Genomic DNA, 18,690 nt, shown 5'->3' on the forward strand with positions numbered 1-18,690 from the left:
AATGACTCCTTCCTTGAGGATACTCGCCGGCTCAGATAACCCCGGAGAGTCGGGCACAAAACTCCTAGACAGAGCATCCGCCTTCACATTTTTAGAGCCCGGAAGGTACGAAATCACAAAATCAAAACGAGCAAAAAATAACGACCAACGGGCCTGTCTAGGATTCAAGCGCTTGGCAGAAACCGAGATAAGTAAGATTCTTATGATCAGTCAATACCACCACGCGATGCTTAGCTCCCTCAAGCCAATGACGCCACTCCTCGAATGCCCACTTCATGGCCAGCAACTCTCGGTTGCCCACATCATAATTACGCTCAGCAGCAGAAAATTTCCTGGAAAAGAAAGCACATGGTTTCAACACTGAGCAACCAGAACCTCTCTGTGACAAAACCGCCCCTGCTCCAATCTCAGAAGCATCAACCTCGACCTGGAACGGAAGAGAAATATCTGGTTGACACAACACAGGGGCATAGCAAAAACAACGCTTCAACTCCTGAAAAGCTTCCACAGCAGCAGAAGACCAATTAACCAAATCAGCACCCTTCTTGGTCAAATCGGTCAATGGTCTGGCAATGCTAGAAAAATTACAGATGAAGTGACGATAAAAATTAGCAAAGCCCAGGAATTTCTGCAGACTTTTCAGAGATGTCGGCTGAGTCCAATCCTGGATGGCCTGGACCTTAACCGGATCCATCTCGATAGTAGAAGGGGAAAAGATGAACCCCAAAAATGAAACTTTCTGCACACCGAAGAGACACTTTGATCCCTTCACGAACAAGGAATTAGCACGCAGTACCTGGAAAACCATTCTGACTTGCTTCACATGAGACTCCCAATCATCAGAGAAGATCAAAATGTCATCCAAGTAAACAATCAGGAATTTATCCAGATACTCACGGAAAATGTCATGCATAAAAGACTGAAAAACAGATGGAGCATTGGCAAGTCCGAACGGCATCACCAGATACTCAAAATGACCCTCGGGCGTATTAAATGCCGTTTTCCATTCATCTCCCTGCCTGATTCTCACCAGATTATACGCACCACGAAGATCAATCTTAGTAAACCAACTAGCCCCCTTAATCCGAGCAAACAAGTCAGATATCAATGGCAAGGGATACTGAAACTTAACAGTGATCTTATTAAGAAGGCGGTAATCAATACACGGTCTTAGCGAACCATCCTTTTTGGCTACAAAAAAGAACCCTGCTCCCAATGGTGATGACGATGGGCGAATATGTCCCTTCTCCAGGGATTCTTTCACATAACTGCGCATAGCGGTGTGTTCAGGCACGGACAAATTAAATAAACGACCCTTAGGGAATTTACTACCAGGAATCAAATTGATAGCACAATCACAATTCCTATGCGGAGGTAGGGCATCAGACTTGGGCTCTTCAAATACATCCTGAAAGTCAGACAAGAACTCTGGGATGTCAGAAGGAATGGATGACGAAATAGACAAAAATGGAACATCACCATGTACTCCCTGACAACCCCAGCTGGTTACCGACATAGAGTTCCAATCTAATACTGGATTATGGGTTTGTAGCCATGGCAACCCCAACACGACCACATCATGCAGATTATGCAGTACCAGAAAGCGAATAACTTCCTGATGTGCAGGAGCCATGCACATGGTCAGCTGGGCCCAGTACTGAGGCTTATTCTTGGCCAAAGGTGTAGCATCAATTCCTCTCAACGGAATAGGACACCGCAAAGGCTCCAAGAAAAATCCACAACGTTTAGCATAATCCAAATCCATCAGATTCAGGGCAGCGCCTGAATCCACAAACGCCATGACAGAATACGATGACAAAGAGCATATCAAGGTAATGGACAGAAGGAATTTGGACTGTACAGTACCAATGACGGCAGAGCTATCGAACCGCCTAGTGCGCTTAGGACAAGTAGAAATAGCATGAGTGGAATCACCACAGTAGAAACACAGCCTGTTCAGACGTCTGTGTTCTTGCCGTTCAACTTTAGTCATAGTCCTGTCGCACTGCATAGGCTCAGGTTTACTCTCAGACAATACCGCCAGATGGTGCACAGATTTACGCTCGCGCAAACGACGACCGATCTGAATGGCCAAGGACATAGACTCATTCAAACCAGCAGGCATAGGAAATCCCACCATGACATCCTTAAGAGCTTCAGAGAGACCCTTTCTGAACCAAGCCGCCAGTGCAGATTCATTCCACAGAGTGAGTACTGACCACTTCCTAAATTTCTGACAATATACTTCTACATCATCCTGACCCTGGCATAAAGCCAGCAAATTTTTCTCAGCCTGATCCACTGAATTAGGCTCATCGTAAAGCAATCCAAGCGCCTGGAAAAACGCATCAACATTACTCAATGCAGGGTCTCCTGGCGCAAGAGAAAACGCCCAGTCCTGTGGGTCGCCGCGCAAAAAAGAAATAATAATCAAAACCTGTTGAATAGGATTACCAGAAGAATGAGGTTTCAAGGCCAGAAATAGCTTACAATTATTTTTGAAGCTCAGGAACTTAGTTCTGTCACCAAAAAACAAATCAGGAATAGGAATTCTTGGTTCTAGCATAGATTTCTGATCAATTGTATCTTGAATCTTTTGTACATTTATAACGAGATTATCCATTGAGGAGCACAGAGCCTGAATATCCATGTCCACAGCTGTGTCCTGAAGCACTCTAATGTCTAGGGGAAAAAAAAAAAAAACTGAAGACAGAGCTGAGGAAAAAAAAAAAAATGATGTCAGGACTTCTTTTTTCCCTCTATTGAGAATCATTGGTAAGGCTCCTTGTACTGTTATGCTGTGCTATCAGGCAACACAGTGTGCAGTAATCAGCGCACATACAGTGATATGGCAATAACCCAAAAACAATAGAACAAGCTCTGAGACGTGGAATCTCTGCAGACTGCAATACCTGAACCTATCTTCACACAACTAAAAGCAGCAGTGGATTGCGCCTAACACTACCTATGCAACTCGGCACTGCCTGAGGAGCTGACTAGCCTGAAGATAGAAATACAAGCCTGACTTGCCTCAGAGAAATACCCCAAAGGAATAGGCAGCCCCCCACATATAATGACTGTTAGCAAGATGAAAAGACAAAACGTAGGAATGAAATAGATTCAGCAAAGTGAGGCCCGATATTCTAGACAGAGCGAGGATAGCAAAGAGAACTATGCAGTCTACAAAAAACCCTAAAGCAAAACCACGCAAAGGGAGGCAAAAAGACCCACCGTGCCGAACTAACGGCACGGCGGTGCACCCTTTGCGTCTCAGAGCTTCCAGCAAAAGAGAATAGCACAGCTGGACAGAAAAAACGGAAACAAAAACAAAGTAACACTTATCTAGGAGAGCAGCAGGCCACAGGAAAGATGCAGTAGCTCAGATACAACACTGGAACATTGACAAGGAGCAAGGAAGACAGACTCAGGTGGAGTTAAATGGCAAGGCAGCCAACGAGCTCACCAAAACACCTGAGGGAGGAAGCCCAGAGGCTGCAATACCACTTGTGACCACAGGAGTGAATTCAGCCACAGAATTCACAACATATGGGGCAATAATGAACGGTGCAGAGCACTATATGGCACAGCTGTGGGGCAATGATGAACGGTGCAGAGCACTATATGGCACAGCTATGGGGCAATAATGAACGGTGCAGAGCACTATATGGCACAGCTATGGGGCAATAACGAACGGTGCAGAGCACTATATGGCACAGCTATGGGGCAATAATGAACGGTGCAGAGCACTATATGGCACAGCTATGGGGCAATAACGAACGGCGCAGAGCACTATATGGCACAGCTATGGGGCAATAACGAACGGTGCAGAGCACTATATGGCACAGCTATGGGGCAATAATGAACGGTGCAGAGCGCTATATGGCACAGCTATGGGGCAATAACGAACGGTGCAGAGCACTATATGGCACAGCTATGGGGCAATAATGAACGGCGCAGAGCACTATATGGCACAGCTATGGGGCAATAACGAACGGTGCAGAGCACTATATGGCACAGCTATGGGGAAATAATGAACGGTGCAGAGCACTATATGGCACAGCTATGGGGCCATAATGAACAGTATGGAGCATCTATTTTTATTTTTGAAATTCACCGTTAGCTGCTGCATTTCCCACCCTAGGCTTATACTCGAGTCAATAAGTTTTCCCAGTTTTTTTGTGGCAAAATTAGGGGGGTCGGCTTATACTCGGGTCGGCTTATACTCGAGTATATACGGTATGTTTAATAATATATATACAGTATATATATTTTATTTTTTTTAAAAAGGCTTCATTTTTAGTTTTTAAAGGGACCCATCAGGGGAGGTCACCTTGCCATGGTTGATGGGCATACATGAATTGGCCAATTTATGCGCTAATAACCTTCATTTTTCTTCATTTCCATAAGTTTAAAAAAAACACATTTTTTTTAGTAGTAAAATCTAGATTATATGTTTTTAATGTTTTTCTGTGTTTTCACATGGCGTAAACATACATAGTGCTGCTGTGCTTTCTTTTTTCTATAGTTTTTAAAGGGGACATTTATGTCATATCCATGGGATATTGTACAAATATCCAGTATTTAACCCTTGTCTTGAGAGCAGGGCTTTGTCACCTCTCTCTGTGTGAATGGAGAGTTGGCCATGCATGTGCAGCTCCCTATATTCTCTCCAAAGCAAGTAGATAGAGCTATGAATGTGCCGTCACTTCTGTACTTCCACCACTCACTGTTTCCAATAAAAATACTTACATTAGCGATACTTTTTTCATGGGTGAATAACCCTTAAGCTCCCTGGTTTATGTACTATACAAAATAGTTTGTATGTCTTGGTAATATGTGATATTTGATGGTGGCAGACATGGTTTAGGAGTAGTGATGAGCGAGTGTACTCGTTGCTCGGGTTTTCCTGAGCACGCTCGGGTGACCTCCGAGTATTTGTTAGTGTTCGGAGATTACGTTTTCATCACGGCAGCTGAATGATTTACAGCTATTAGCCAGGCTGAGTACATGTGGGGGTTGCCTGGTTGCTAGGTAATTGGAGCACCCCCAGACGCAGGGCCCCGGGGTACTCCGTACCGGGTCTCTCTATCTCGGTTCTGGGGATGTCACGGTGGCTCGACCCGGCCCGTGGTCCTGCTAAGGGGCGTCCAGTTAAAGGTGATAGTGGTTGGTGCAAGGCGCGATGAATAACGAGGACACAGGATTGCAGTCTCTTTACCTCTTTACTGAAGGCTTCGGGATCCACAATCCAGGGCACTGCTAACAGGGCTGGCTGAGACCGGCCGGTCCAAAGGCACATCCAGAGATCCCTTTGCAGGTGGAAATCAGTAACCTTCCTACTTGCGCCAGTGTGTTGTAGTACCTCCCTGCTGAGCACCACGGGATAGTCCTCACAACTCTTGTATCTGTTTCTGATGTTCTCTCTCTCCGTCCCGCAGTGTGGATAGGATGCACCCGTATGACGGGTAGGCCTGGAGTTATTCTGGGACCCTAGAGACGCCCCTCTCCCACAATTGCCTCCATTGTCTGCTTAGGTGATTAGGTGAGACAGCCAACCTAAAGTTAACTGCCCTGCCGTGATTCGGAGTAGTGCGTAGAGCCAGTACTCCCTCGGTGTTCCGGCCACCGGCTACGCGCCTCAGAAGGATGTTGCCACGATCTTAGGGGCACAACTCCTCCCGGTTATCTCCTTAGTGCTGTGATCTCGTTTCTCACTTCTCCACAATATACTTCGCTTCTTGTCCTTTCTTAGGATGCCGCCGCAAGGTAGTGCAGGCATGGCTCGGTAACGGTCTGTCTCTTGTTAGGCCTCTGCCAGGATCCCACCCCTGACAGGGACCCCCCTGTATCTTTCCAAGCAATGCTCTCCTCTCACTAGATGTTACCTGGGCAAAAAGTAGTCAGCTTCTCCTCTAACTTCCCATCCAACCCCCAGTTTAACCAGAGTGTGAGAAGTGGCCTAATACATAGAACCCTTTGCTCCCCCTGGTGGCCGGAGTGTGAAGTGTAATGTGTGACTGTGATACCTGGTCAGGTGAACTCTTTTAATGCAATCAGACGTAACATCACTCCCCTTAGTGGCAGAGCGACATTACTGCAACGACCAGGACTCTGGGGCACTGCATAATCCCCACATGTAATCAAGCTGGCTAATAGCTGTAAATCATGCTGCTGAGGCGATAAAAACTTATTCTCCGAGCAGTCATAAATACTCGGAGACCATCCGAGCGTTCTCGGGAAAACCCGAGCAACGAGTACACTCGCTCATCACTATTAAGGAGTATACTCATTCTTACCGAGAGAGCTATTCCCTCCAGACGTGCTTCCGAGTTTCCATTCTCCATTGAATTCTGTCAGGTACCAATCATAGTTGGCCCCACCGCACAACTCATTCATGGTGACGTCACACATCTGAACTCTTGAGTACTCTATCAGAAAGTCAGAAATGGATATCCTGCAAAAAAAAAAAATGGCCCGTTGTGATCACTTTATTATAAAGGAAACCTAACAAGTCAGGATAGTCCAACACAGAAAATTAATTTAGGAGAGAGCTGAAAAGCATTCAGGCAAGGTTCAAGTAGGCAATTGTTTTAGGCTGCTGTCACACTAGCAGTATTTGGTCAGTATTTACATCAGTATTTGTAGCCAAAACAGGAGTGGAACAAATAGAGGAAAAGAAACATATGCACCACTTCTGCATTTATCACCCACTCCTGGTTTTGGCTTACAAATACTGATGTAAAATACTGACCAAATTCTGCTAGTGTGACTGCAGCCTTAGGCTACTTTCACACTAGCTTCGTACTCGGCCCGTCGCACAATGGGTGCAGCGGATGCTGATTTTCAGTGCATCCGCTGCCCCATTGTGAGGTGCGGGGAGGAGGGGGCGGAGTTCCAGACGCGCATGCGCAGTCGGAAAAGACATTCTCGACGGAGCAAAAAACGTTGCAAGCAACGTTTTTTGCTGCCGACGGTCCGCCACAACACGACGCAACCGTCGCACGACGGTTGCGACGTGTGGCAATGCGTCGCAATGCGTCGCTAATGTTAGTCAATGGGGAAAAAACGCATCCTGCAGACAACTTTGCAGGATGCGTTTTTTCGCCAAAACAACGCATTGCAACGTATTGCAAAAAACGCTAGTGTGAAAGTACCCTTAGGATGTATTTGGCAAAGGCAGACACACTTTTGGGGGGGATGGGAAATATATGAATATATGCTGATAACTCACCAAAACTCTCCTTCGTCCTTATCAGTGTTGAGTTTTGCTTTTAAACTTGGATCCACATTGTTCCATATTGGAGATCTGAGAGAATATGAAGAAAACAAAATTAAAGCAGAATTTTTACTTTTAGACAATCTATTGGGTCCAGTTGATATTATTATTATTATTTAATATTATTATTATTATTTATTGTTATAGCGCCATTTATTCCATGGCACTTTACATGTGAGGAGGGGTATACATAATAAAAACAAGTACAATAATCTTAAACAATACAAGTCATAACTGGTACAGGAGGAGAGAGGACCCTGCCCGCGAGGGCTCATAATCTACGAGGGATGGGTGAGAATACAGGAGGAGAGAGGACCCTGCCCGCGAGGACTCACAATCTACAAGGGATGGGTGAGGATACAGTAGGTGACGGTAGAGCTGTCGTGCAGCGGTTTGGTCGATCAGTGGTTACTGCAGGCTGTAGGCTTGTCGGAAGAGGTGGTTCTTCAGGTTCTTTTTGAAGGTTTCGATGGTAGGCGAGAGTCTGATGTGTTGTGGTAGAGGGTTCCAGAGTAGTGGTGATACGCGAGAGAAATCTTGTATACGATTGTGGGAAGAGGAGATAAGAGGGGAGTAGAGAAGGAGATCTTGTGAGGATCGGAGGTTGCGTGTAGGTAAGTACCGGGAGACGAGGTCACAGATGTATGGAGGAGACAGGTTGTGGATGGCTTTGTACATCATGGTTAGGGTTTTGTACTGGAGTCTCTGGGCAATGGGGAGCCAGTGAAGGGATTGACAGAGGGGAGAGGCCGGGGAATAGCGGGGGGACAGGTGCATTAGTCGGGCAGCAGAGTTTAGAATAGATTGGAGGGGTGCGAGAGTGTTAGAGGCGAGGCCACAGAGCAGGAGGTTGCAGTAGTCAAGGTGAGAGATGATGAGGGCATGGACTAGGGTTTTTGCAGATTCTTGGTTGAGGAATGTACGGATTCGTGAAATATTTTTGAGTTGAAGTCGGCAGGAAGTGGAAAGGGCTTGGATATGTGGTGTGAAGGAGAGATCAGCGTCAAGGATTACCCCGAGGCAGCGAGCTTGTAGGACTGGGGAGAGTGGGCAGCCATGTACTGTAATGGATAGGTTCATTGGGGGGGGGTCGCTGTTGTGAATTCTGTTGTCGAACTCCCTCCTGTGGTCGTGAATGGTACTTCGGCGAGTTCTGTCTATGGGCTCCCTCTGGTGGCTATGAGTGAAGCTGCTGCTTCTGAGGTTCCTTACACAGGTGACGTGGTTTATCCTTTGGTTGGCTGCTCTATTTAATTCCTCTCTGATCGTTACTCCATGCCAGCTGTCAATGTTTTTGCATTCGTTCAGTTCGCTCCTGGATCTCTCTGGTGATCTGCCTTCTCCTGCAGAAGCTAAGTTCCTTATTGTCTTATTTTGTTCTCTGTTTTCTTGTCCAGCTGGTTTTCATGATTTTGTCTTGCTAGCTGGAAGCTCTGGGATGCAGAGTGGCCCCTTCGCACCGTGAGTCGGTGCGGAGGTCTTTTTTGCACACTCTGTGTGGTCTTTGGTAGGTTTTTGTGCTGATCGCAAAGTTACCTTCCCTATCCTCTGTCTATTTAGTAAGTCTGGCCTCCCTTTGCTGAAACCTGTTTCATTTCTGCGTTTGTGACTTTCATCTTTACTCACAGTCAATATATGTGGGGGGCTTCCTTTACCTTTGGGGAATTTCTCTGAGGCAAGGTAGGCTTTATTTTCTATCTCTAGGGCTAGATAGTTCTTAGGCTGTGACGAGGCGCCTAGGTCTGGTCAGGAGCGCTCCACGGCTATTTCTAGTGTGTGTGATAGGATTATGGCTTTCGGTCAGCAGAGCTCCCACATTCCAGAGCTCGTCCTGTATGAGGTTTAATTATCAGGTCATTCCGGGTGCTCCTAACCACCAGGTCATAACAGGTCGCGTGAGATGGGGGAAAGATGATGAATTCTATTTTGTCCATGTTAAGTTTCAGAAGTCTAGCGGAGAAGAAGGATAAAATAGTGGACAGACATTGAGGGATTCTGGTGAGTAGGAGGTGATATCTGATCCAGAGATGTAGTGTGTGTCATCTGTGTGTCATCAGCATAGAGGTGATACTGAAAGCCATGAGATTCTATCAGCTGTCCCAGGCCAAATGTGTAAATGGAGAAGAGCAGGGGCCCAAGGACTGAACCTTGTGGGACTCCGACAGATAGGGAGCGAGGTGTGGAGGTGGTGTGTCAGTGGGAGAGACGCTGAATGTCCGGTCTGTTAGGTATGATGAGATCCAGGATAGGGCCAAGTCTGTGATGCCAAGGGATGAGAGGGTCTGTAATAATAGGGAATGGTCCACTGTGTCAAAGGCAGCCAACAGGTCGAGGAGGAGGAGGACAGAGTAGTGTCGCTTGCTCTTGTCGGTTAAGAGGTCATTGGTGACCTTAGTTAGGGCAGTTTCAGTGGAATGGTATGACCGGAAGCCAGATTGTAAGCGGTCAAAGAGGGAGCAAGAAGAGAGATGGGAGGACAGTTCAAGGTAGACGTGTTGTTCCAGTAGTTTGGAGGCATAAGGAAGAAGTGATATAGGGGATAGCTAGATACAGAGGATGGGTCAAGAGAGGGCTTTTTGAGGATAGGTGTGATGGAGGCATGTTTAAAGCTTGAGGGGAAAACACCAGTTGTTAGTGATAGGTTGAAGAGATGGGTTAGGGTTGGGATGAAGACTGTGGTGAGGTTTGGGATGAAGTGGGATGGGAGCGGGTCAAGTGCACAGGTGGTGAGATAAGTGGGGAGGGAGGAGGTGCTGGGGGATGGAGGAGAGAATTGAAGATGTTGAATAACTGTTTAGGGTTGTGAGACAGGGAGGATATGAGAGATGAGAAGTAGGTTTGTTTATCTGTGGCGAGTGTGGTCTTGAAATTAGTGAGGGACTGTTTGAATGCGATGAAGTGCTCGTTGGAATGGGATCTTTTCCATCTGCGTTCAGCAGCCCTGGAAGCTCGCCTCAGTTCTTTGGTCAGGCTGGTGTGCCAGGGCTGTCTGTTGATTTTGCGAGCTTTGGTATGTGTAAGTGGGGCAGCAGATTCCAAAGCTACAGCTATTGTGGTGTGATATAGAGCGGCAGCGTCATCCGCATTGTGTAAGGAAGTTATGTCTGTGAGAGGGAGGAGGGATTCAGAGAATGAATGTAGGTCAAGATGTTTAAGATTTCTGCGAGGGTGTGAAAGTTTGTGGCGTGGGGATTGTAGACATGGAGTGGAGAGGGAAGAGAATGTGAGAAGGTTGTGGTCAGACAGAGGAAGAGGTGAGTTAGAGAGGTTAGACAGGGAGCAGAGGCGGGTGAAGATGAGGTCCAGTGTGTGACCATCTTTGTGAGTGGCTGCAGAAGACCATTGAGTGAGGCCGAAGGAGGAAGTGAGAGATAGACGTTTAGTGGCAGCTGAGAGGGAAGTGTCAATGGATATGTTGAAGTCGCCCATGATGATTGTGGGGATGTCTGCGGAAAGGAAATGAAGTAGCCAGGTGGTGAAGTGGTCAAAGAAGGTGGTGGCTGGCCCTGGGGGGCGGTAAATGACAGCCAGTTGGAGGTTGGAGGGGGAGTAGATGTGCATAGAGTGCACCTCAAAGGAAGGGAGGGTAACAGAGGGTGGCAGTGGGATTGGGGTGAAGGAGCAGTTATCTGACAGGAGAAAACTAACTCCTCCACCATGTTTGCTGCTGGTGCGGGGTGTGTGAGAAAGGTGGAAGCCACCGTAAGAGAGTGCAGCAGGGGAGGTTGTGTCAGAAGGGGTAAGTCAGGTTTCGGTGATGGCGAGGAATGAAAGTTTGGTAGTAACAAAAAGATCATGGATGTAAGAAAGCTTGTTGCAGACAGAGTGAGCGTTCCACAGAGCTCCTGTTAGTGGGACTGGGGAAGCGGGGGCTGGGTGAATGGGTATAAGGTTAGAGAGGTTACGGAAGTTTGTGATAGAGCGTGGATGGGAGGTAGAAATGACTGTGGGAATGTGGTGAGGAGGACCAGGATTTGGAGAGATATCACCAGCAGTGAGAAGGAGCAGAGAAAGTGTTAGCAGGTGGGAGCAGGAGAGGGCATGAGGGGGCTGTCTGTGTTTGGAGGCAGAGGATTGTAGGTTAAGGAACAGTTCTGAGGAGGAGGTGAGATGGATGGGGATGATTGAAGCAGAGATAAATAGTTCCTTGCTTAGTGTGGGGATTAGAGGAGGTAGCATAAAGTGAAGGATTATAGGGGTGAGAGTGAAAATACACAGAAACATTGTTTACAGTGACTGTAAACGCCTCGCCAACAAAATGGACGAATTAGAACTAATGTTGTTGGAGCATAATTATGACATGGTGGGGATATCTGAAACGTGGCTGGATGAGAGCCATGACTGGGCTGTTAATTTGCAGGGCTATAGCCTGTTCAGAAATGACCGTACAGATAAGCGAGGGGGAGGGGTGTGTCTATATGTAAAATCATCCTTAAAACCCATCCTGCGCGATAATATAGGTGAATTTAATGAAAATGTAGAATCCCTGTGGGTGGAGATAAGGGGAGGGGGAAAAAATAATAAATTACTGATAGGGGTTTGTTATAAATCTCCAAAAGTAATGGAAGCAATGGAGAATATCCTCGTAAAGCAAATAGATGAAGCTGCGACTCAAGGAGAAGTCATTATTATGGGGGACTTCAACTACCCTGAAATAGATTGGGGAACAGAAACCTGCAGTTCCAGCAAAGGTAATCGGTTTTTGACAATTATGAGAGACAATTACCTTTCACAACTGGTTCAGGACCCAACAAGAAGGGGGGCACTGCTAGACCTAATATTAACCAACAGGCCAGACCGCATATCAAATATAAGGGTTGGGGGTCACTTGGGAAATAGCGATCACAAAATAATAAGTTTTCATGTATCCTTTAAAAAGATGTGTAGTAGAGGGGTTACAAGGACACTAAACTTCAGGAGGGCAAATTTCCAACGGATGAGAGAGGATCTTGGTGCAATTAACTGGGACGATATCCTGAGACACAAAAATAAACAAAGAAAATGGGAGACGTTTATTAGCATCCTGGATAGGACCCGTGCACAGTATATACCGTATGGGAATAAACATACTAGAAATAGGAGGAAACCAATATGGCTAAATAGAGCTGTAAGGGGCGCAATAAGTGACAAAAAGAAAGCATTTAGAGAATTAAAGGAAGTAGGTAGTGAGGAGGCATTAAATAAATACAGAAAATTAAATAAATTCTGTAAAAAGCAAATCAAGGCAGCAAAGATTGAGACAGAGAGACTCATTGCCAGAGAGAGTAAAAATAATCCTAAAATATTCTTTAACTACATAAATAGTAAGAAACTAAAAAATGATAGTGTTGGCCCCCTTAAAAATAGTCTGGGTGAGATGGTGGATGAGGATGAGGAAAAAGCCAATATGCTAAATGACTTTTTTTCATCAGTATTTACACAAGAAAATCCCATGGCAGACAAAATGTCTAGTGATAAAAATTCCCAATTAAATGTCACCTGCTTAACCCAGCAGGAAGTGCGGCGGCGTCTAAAAATCACTAAAATTGACAAATCTCCGGGCCCGGATGGGATACACCCTCGAGTACTGCAGGAATTAAGTACAGTCATTGATAGACCATTATTTTTAATCTTTAAAGACTCCATAATAACAGGGTCTGTGCCGCAGGACTGGCGTATAGCAAATGTGGTGCCAATATTCAAAAAGGGAACAAAAACTGAACTCGGAAATTATAGGCCAGTAAGCTTAACCTCTACTGTGGGTAAAATCCTGGAGGGCATTCTAAGGGACGCTATACTGGAGCATCTGAAGAGGAATAACCTCATGACCCAGTATCAGCACGGGTTTACTAGGGACCGTTCATGTCAGACTAATTTGATCAGTTTCTATGAAGAGGTAAGTTCCGGATTGGACCAAGGGAACCCAGTGGATGTAGTGTATATGGACTTTTCAAAAGCTTTTGATACGGTGCCACACAAAAGGTTGATACATAAAATGAGAATAATGGGGATAGGGGAAAATATGTGCAAGTGGGTTGAGAGCTGGCTCAGGGATAGGAAACAAAGGGTGGTTATTAATGGAGCACACTCGGACTGGGTAGCGGTTAGCAGTGGGGTACCACAGGGGTCAGTATTGGGCCCTCTACTTTTTAACATATTTATTAATGACCTTGTAGGGGGCATTCAGAGTAGAATTTCAATATTTGCAGATGACACTAAACTCTGCAGGGTAATCAATACAGAGGAGGACAATTTTATATTACAGGATGATTTATGTAAACTAGAAGCTTGGGCTGATAAATGGCAAATGAGCTTTAATGGGGATAAATGTAAGGTCATGCACTTGGGTAGAAGTAATAAGATGTATAATTATGTGCTTAATTCTAAAACTCTGGGCAAAACCGTCAATGAAAAAGACCTGGGTGTATGGGTGGATGACAAACTTAAATTCAGTGGCCAGTGTCAGGCAGCGGCTGCAAAGGCAAATAAAATAATGGGATGCATTAAAAGAGGCATAGATGCTCATGAGGAGAACATAATTTTACCTCTATACAAGTCACTAGTTCGACCACACTTAGAATACTGTGCACAGTTCTGGTCTCCGGTGTTTAAGAAAGACATAGCTGAACTGGAGCGGGTGCAGAGAAGAGCGACCAAGGTTATTAGAGGACTGGGGGGTCTGCAATACCAAGATAGGTTATTACACTTGGGGCTATTTAGTTTGGAAAAGCGAAGACTAAGGGGTGATCTTATTTTAATGTATAAATATATGAGGGGACAGTACAAAGACCTTTCTGATGATCTTTTTAATCATAGACCTGAAACAGGGACAAGGGGGCATCCTCTGCGGTTGGAGGAAAAAAGGTTTAAGCATAATAACAGACGCGGATTCTTTACTGTAAGAGCAGTGAGACTATGGAACTCTCTGCCGTATGATGTTGTAATGAGTGATTCATTACTTAAATTTAAGAGGGGACTGGATACCTTTCTGGAAAAGTATAATGTTACAGGGTATATATACTAGATTCCTTGATAGGGCGTTGATCCAGGGAACTAGTCTGATTGCCGTATGTGGAGTCGGGAAGGAATTTTTTTCCCCAATGTGGAGCTTACTCTTTGCCACATGGGTTTTTTTTGCCTTCCTCTGGATCAACATGTTAGGGCATGTTAGGTTAGGCTATGGGTTGAACTAGATGGACATATAGTCTTCCTTCAACCTTAATAACTATGTAACTATGTAACTATGGCCAGTTACCTTCAGTTCCCTTCAGGTTCAATTCAGGTTTTAATTCTACTGCAATCTTCACAATTTTAGGACACACTTCTAGGGATCACACTGCAGACGAAAGTCATGCAGACTTTAGCTATGCAATATATGTAAAACTAACACGGGTAGGGTAAAGCTGGGGTTAGCTGAAAGGCATACCATGAGAATGCTAGGAGCAGAGGGAAGTCTGGGTGCAAAGCTGGGTGATGTACTATGTGCACTTCATAGACAGACCGCAGGAGAGCAGGAGAGCTGGGTGGATGAACATACCATGAGAATGCTAGGAGCAGAGGGAAGTCTATATATACAACACCAGTTACATGTGACACGCTGCCCAAACACAAAACGTAGAGATAGGTTCACCTCCAGCATCCCAGTATGAATTTGCATGCTCGTCTGGATGTGCAAACATATTCGGTAGGGGAAAGGGAGGAAGTGGGGCTGAAAGAGGTATTTCACTTTACTTGGATGTGGTCTGCTAAGAAAAGGGATCCGATCGATATTCATGAGAGTCCATGAATTCCTTCAACTATATTCATGTCTGATTGACATTAGTGATGAGCAAATTTGTTCGAAAAATGATCGCCAGACATAAATTCGGAACGAATATGGCACATTCAGATTCGTGATCGGAAACATGAGCAAAATGTTATAAAATCGGAAAAAAACGGAAACATTTGGTAAACAGTGCGAAAAAATATCTGCGTTGCCACTAAAGTATTTTCAGCACTTTGGCTACGATAATGGTGGTGTATCATAAGCATGGGGCAAGTGTTTGATGAGGGAAGGGGGTTTGCAGAGCTCAGAGGAGTGGCGTGCTTGTAAAAAGTAATAATTTTTTTCTTCTAACTTTATGTGTGTACATTGCGGCTAGCCAATCAGGGCTCAGGAAACATTCACAATGTCCTGACACAACGGCTTGTGTCATTGGCTGCTGAAATCACATGTCCCTCTCCATATATATCAAAAGTTCACATACCCTGGTGATTTGGGCCTGATAACATGCACAGACGTTTACACAAATGGGTTTGAATGGCTAATAAAGATAACAACATCTTCACCTGTGACCTGTTTGCTTGCAATCAGTGTGTGCATAAAAGCTGAGTGAGTTTCTGGGATCCAGACAGACTCTTGCATCTTTCATCCAGCCCCCTGAAACCTGAAAGCAGGTTGAGGCGTTACATGTGGTATCAGGGCTCCCAACACAGCATGCCTACACTGATCCCTCACCCACCTCGTCTTAATTTGACATTTAATTCAAAGCTGTAAATGCTGGCCCAGACCCCAATACCTCATGCATGGCTGATTGCTGCTGTGCCATGCTATAATTTGAACTGTGAATTGAGGCCACTTTACTGGTGTCTGTCCCTCAACTGATGTGTTTTGGCAGTTTGTGGGCCCTTTGAAGGTGTTGCTTCTCATTGACCTGAATGGCGTTCAGCTATGTTCGGTGAATATTCAATGAATAAATTGGCGAATATTGGAAATTTCGGCGATCGTAATCCGAAACGAACATTGAAAAATTAGCTCATCGCTAACTGACATCCAAAAAGGTTTTATTATTGAGAATATAGACTCTGGTAGCTGTGGGTTCACAAAGCCCCTCTGCTGCATAAGAGGATACCTGTATGTCTCATATCATATGCCTTGTTGTTGAAAAATAATTTTTTGTCACTTTATATAAATGACTTCTTCCAGGCTTTGGGCAGGATGCCGATCTACATGAGAATCTGTCCCCAGAGCTCATTTTAAATATACGGGAGAGTTACCAGCGTGATGTGTAATGGACCCGCTCTGCTCTCCTCATCTCACTGCAGAGCTGTGTGTGGTTATAACTGACACATCTGCAGGTTCCTCTCAGCTTCAGCTTCCATATCACTTGCAATATTATTTTAATTATTGCAAATTAGAAGACTGAGAGGAGACTTAATAGCTGTCTACAAATATCTCAAGGGCTGTCACATTGAAGAAGGATCATCTTTATTCTCATTTGTACAGGGAAAAATCAGAAGCAATGGGATGAAACTGAATGGGAGGAGACACAGATTAGATATTAGAAACAACTTTTTGACAGTGTCGGGTGATCAATGAGTGGAATAGGCTGCCCCGAGAGGTGGTGAGTTCTCCTTCCATGTCAAACAGAGGATGGACAGACATCTATCTGGGATGATTTAGTGAATCCTGCTTTGAGCAGGGGGTTGGACCAGATGACCCAGGAGGTCCCTTCCAACTTTACCATTCTATAATACAGCAGAGCTGAGAGAGAAGCAAAAATGTGTTTGCAAGAAGGCACATTTCAGTCCTCCTGTTCTGTGTTAGTTACTTGTCTCACACTGGTATCACTGCCTTTTATTTAAAATAGGCTCAGGGGTGGAGTTATCTTCCAGGCTACATCCTCCCCATAGCCTGGAAGAGGTTTTATATATATATATATATATATATATATATATATATATATATATATATATATATATATATATACAAGATAAACATGCATTTCCCAGGAATAAGACTGAAATAAGATATTAATAAGGAATAAGATTGCAGATATCAAAATATTATTTTATTCAACTTCCTATGACTTGAATGCTCATATTGAATGCTCATATTGACGGCTTAGGAGGGTTGATCCTACTGACAGATTCCATTTAACTTGCTGGGAGTAAATGGATTTTTGGTGTCAGAAAAACTGGAAACTAAATAGGAGTGTCCAACTGGCAGCGAAAACAATATTAAAAAAATGGTAAAACTTACCATACAATTAGAATTTATGATATATTAGTTTTTTTTTTTTTTTGCTGGATACAGCTCGGTTTAAAATACCATGTAACTGGTTAGGAGTCTGGCATTAGTAAAATTCAAGACCAAATCACTGACTGTGATACTGATCTCTGTACCGTTCACTATCTGTGATGTAAACAATGCTGGATTGACCAAAGGCAGCCGATATTCATAAGAACGCTCGTTCATGATCGTTGGCTCAAGTGAACATGTCAATGATCAGCTAACGACTGCCCAAAATGTTAAATTGACAATTGCTTGGATTGTTTATGCAGGCTTGAAAATCATTGGTGTGAAAATGACAGCTCCGTAAGCTGAAAATATGCAGTGCAGATAGAACACATTACCCCCAAGTGGTCAATTTTAGGGCCTGGACCCCCAATGACACATGCAATTGATCATTAAACCAATTAACAGGAGTGAATGAGTGCATCAGTTTGCTGTATCTATTGCCAGCTGTAATAGCATTATTTATATGAGGTGAATAATATTTTAAGAAATCTAGACCATACTTATCACTCCAGTTTCCTGTCCATTCGCTAAAACCCCAAGGATTCCTCATTCTTATAAGCTTTACCGTGTTTTCACCATAAACGACCTTCAAAGTACAATGCACAATGTATTAGTGAACATTCAGATCTCTGATTAGACAAGACAAGTATATGTTGGAGTTTCCTCACCTCTTCTGCTCTCGATATAGTGTATGTATGACCTTTTTTGATGGATGAACTAAAAATACTTTTATCAGCAGTCCCCTTCGGAGGCTGAAAAGAAAAGTTGATGTGATTAAGTGAACTTTCTTTGATGATCCTCTACATCGGAACAATTTACGGATTGAATGAGATTAGGTTTTCTAAAACAACATTACTTTGGTCCAGAGGCTGTGTCTGGTTTTGCAGTTCATCTCTACTCACTTGGGTTGAGCCGTATACCAGTATCAGTGAGATATCGCATTGATTTTATTAAACACTGATGCTAATTAATACTCGATGACTTACTGAGTCACAGGCAACTAAGCAGCGGTACGCTAGTGCTCTTTGGATCTTCTGGAATAAACTTTCCGGATTCTCGTCTATTTGAAATATTTCACCAACCCCACCAGTGAAATCCTGCATTGAGTCCAAAATGTAACCTGATCTAAGTCCTTCATATGATCCATTGATCCTGTGGAAAATGACATTTTTAATTATTTCAAGCATCTTTTTAACTGTAAGTGAGAAATAAATTTGAAAAAGAACTCAAGAAGAGGTCTTTGAGGTTTCTTGGGGCCACCAAGGGAGACGATTCTGAGGTGACACCATCCATCTATACAGAACAAGTGAAAGTCCATTTTTAGTTTTGCTTAATTAGAGTTGCAGTGGCTGCTAGACGAGAGCCTACTGGCATG

At 44.4% G+C, this 18,690-nt stretch overlaps 1 protein-coding gene across 1 annotated transcript in view; it reads right to left on the reverse strand.

The window, feature by feature from the left end:
* LOC138681161 (calpain-8-like) overlaps positions 1–18,690 on the reverse strand; it is a 51,801-nt gene that overhangs the window by 21,334 nt on the left and 11,777 nt on the right. The window contains exons 5-9 of the mRNA XM_069768444.1: positions 18,302–18,467; positions 17,984–18,067; positions 17,816–17,901; positions 7,232–7,306; positions 6,297–6,454 (exon numbers count right to left, since the gene is read on the reverse strand). Coding sequence (XP_069624545.1) covers positions 6,297–6,454; positions 7,232–7,306; positions 17,816–17,901; positions 17,984–18,067; positions 18,302–18,467 — 569 coding nt within the window. The remainder of the gene's footprint in view (positions 1–6,296; positions 6,455–7,231; positions 7,307–17,815; positions 17,902–17,983; positions 18,068–18,301; positions 18,468–18,690) is intronic.

The sequence above is a fragment of the Ranitomeya imitator genome, chromosome 5, assembly GCF_032444005.1.
Source record: "Ranitomeya imitator isolate aRanImi1 chromosome 5, aRanImi1.pri, whole genome shotgun sequence".
In the NCBI taxonomy this organism is placed as follows: Eukaryota; Metazoa; Chordata; class Amphibia; order Anura; family Dendrobatidae; genus Ranitomeya; species Ranitomeya imitator.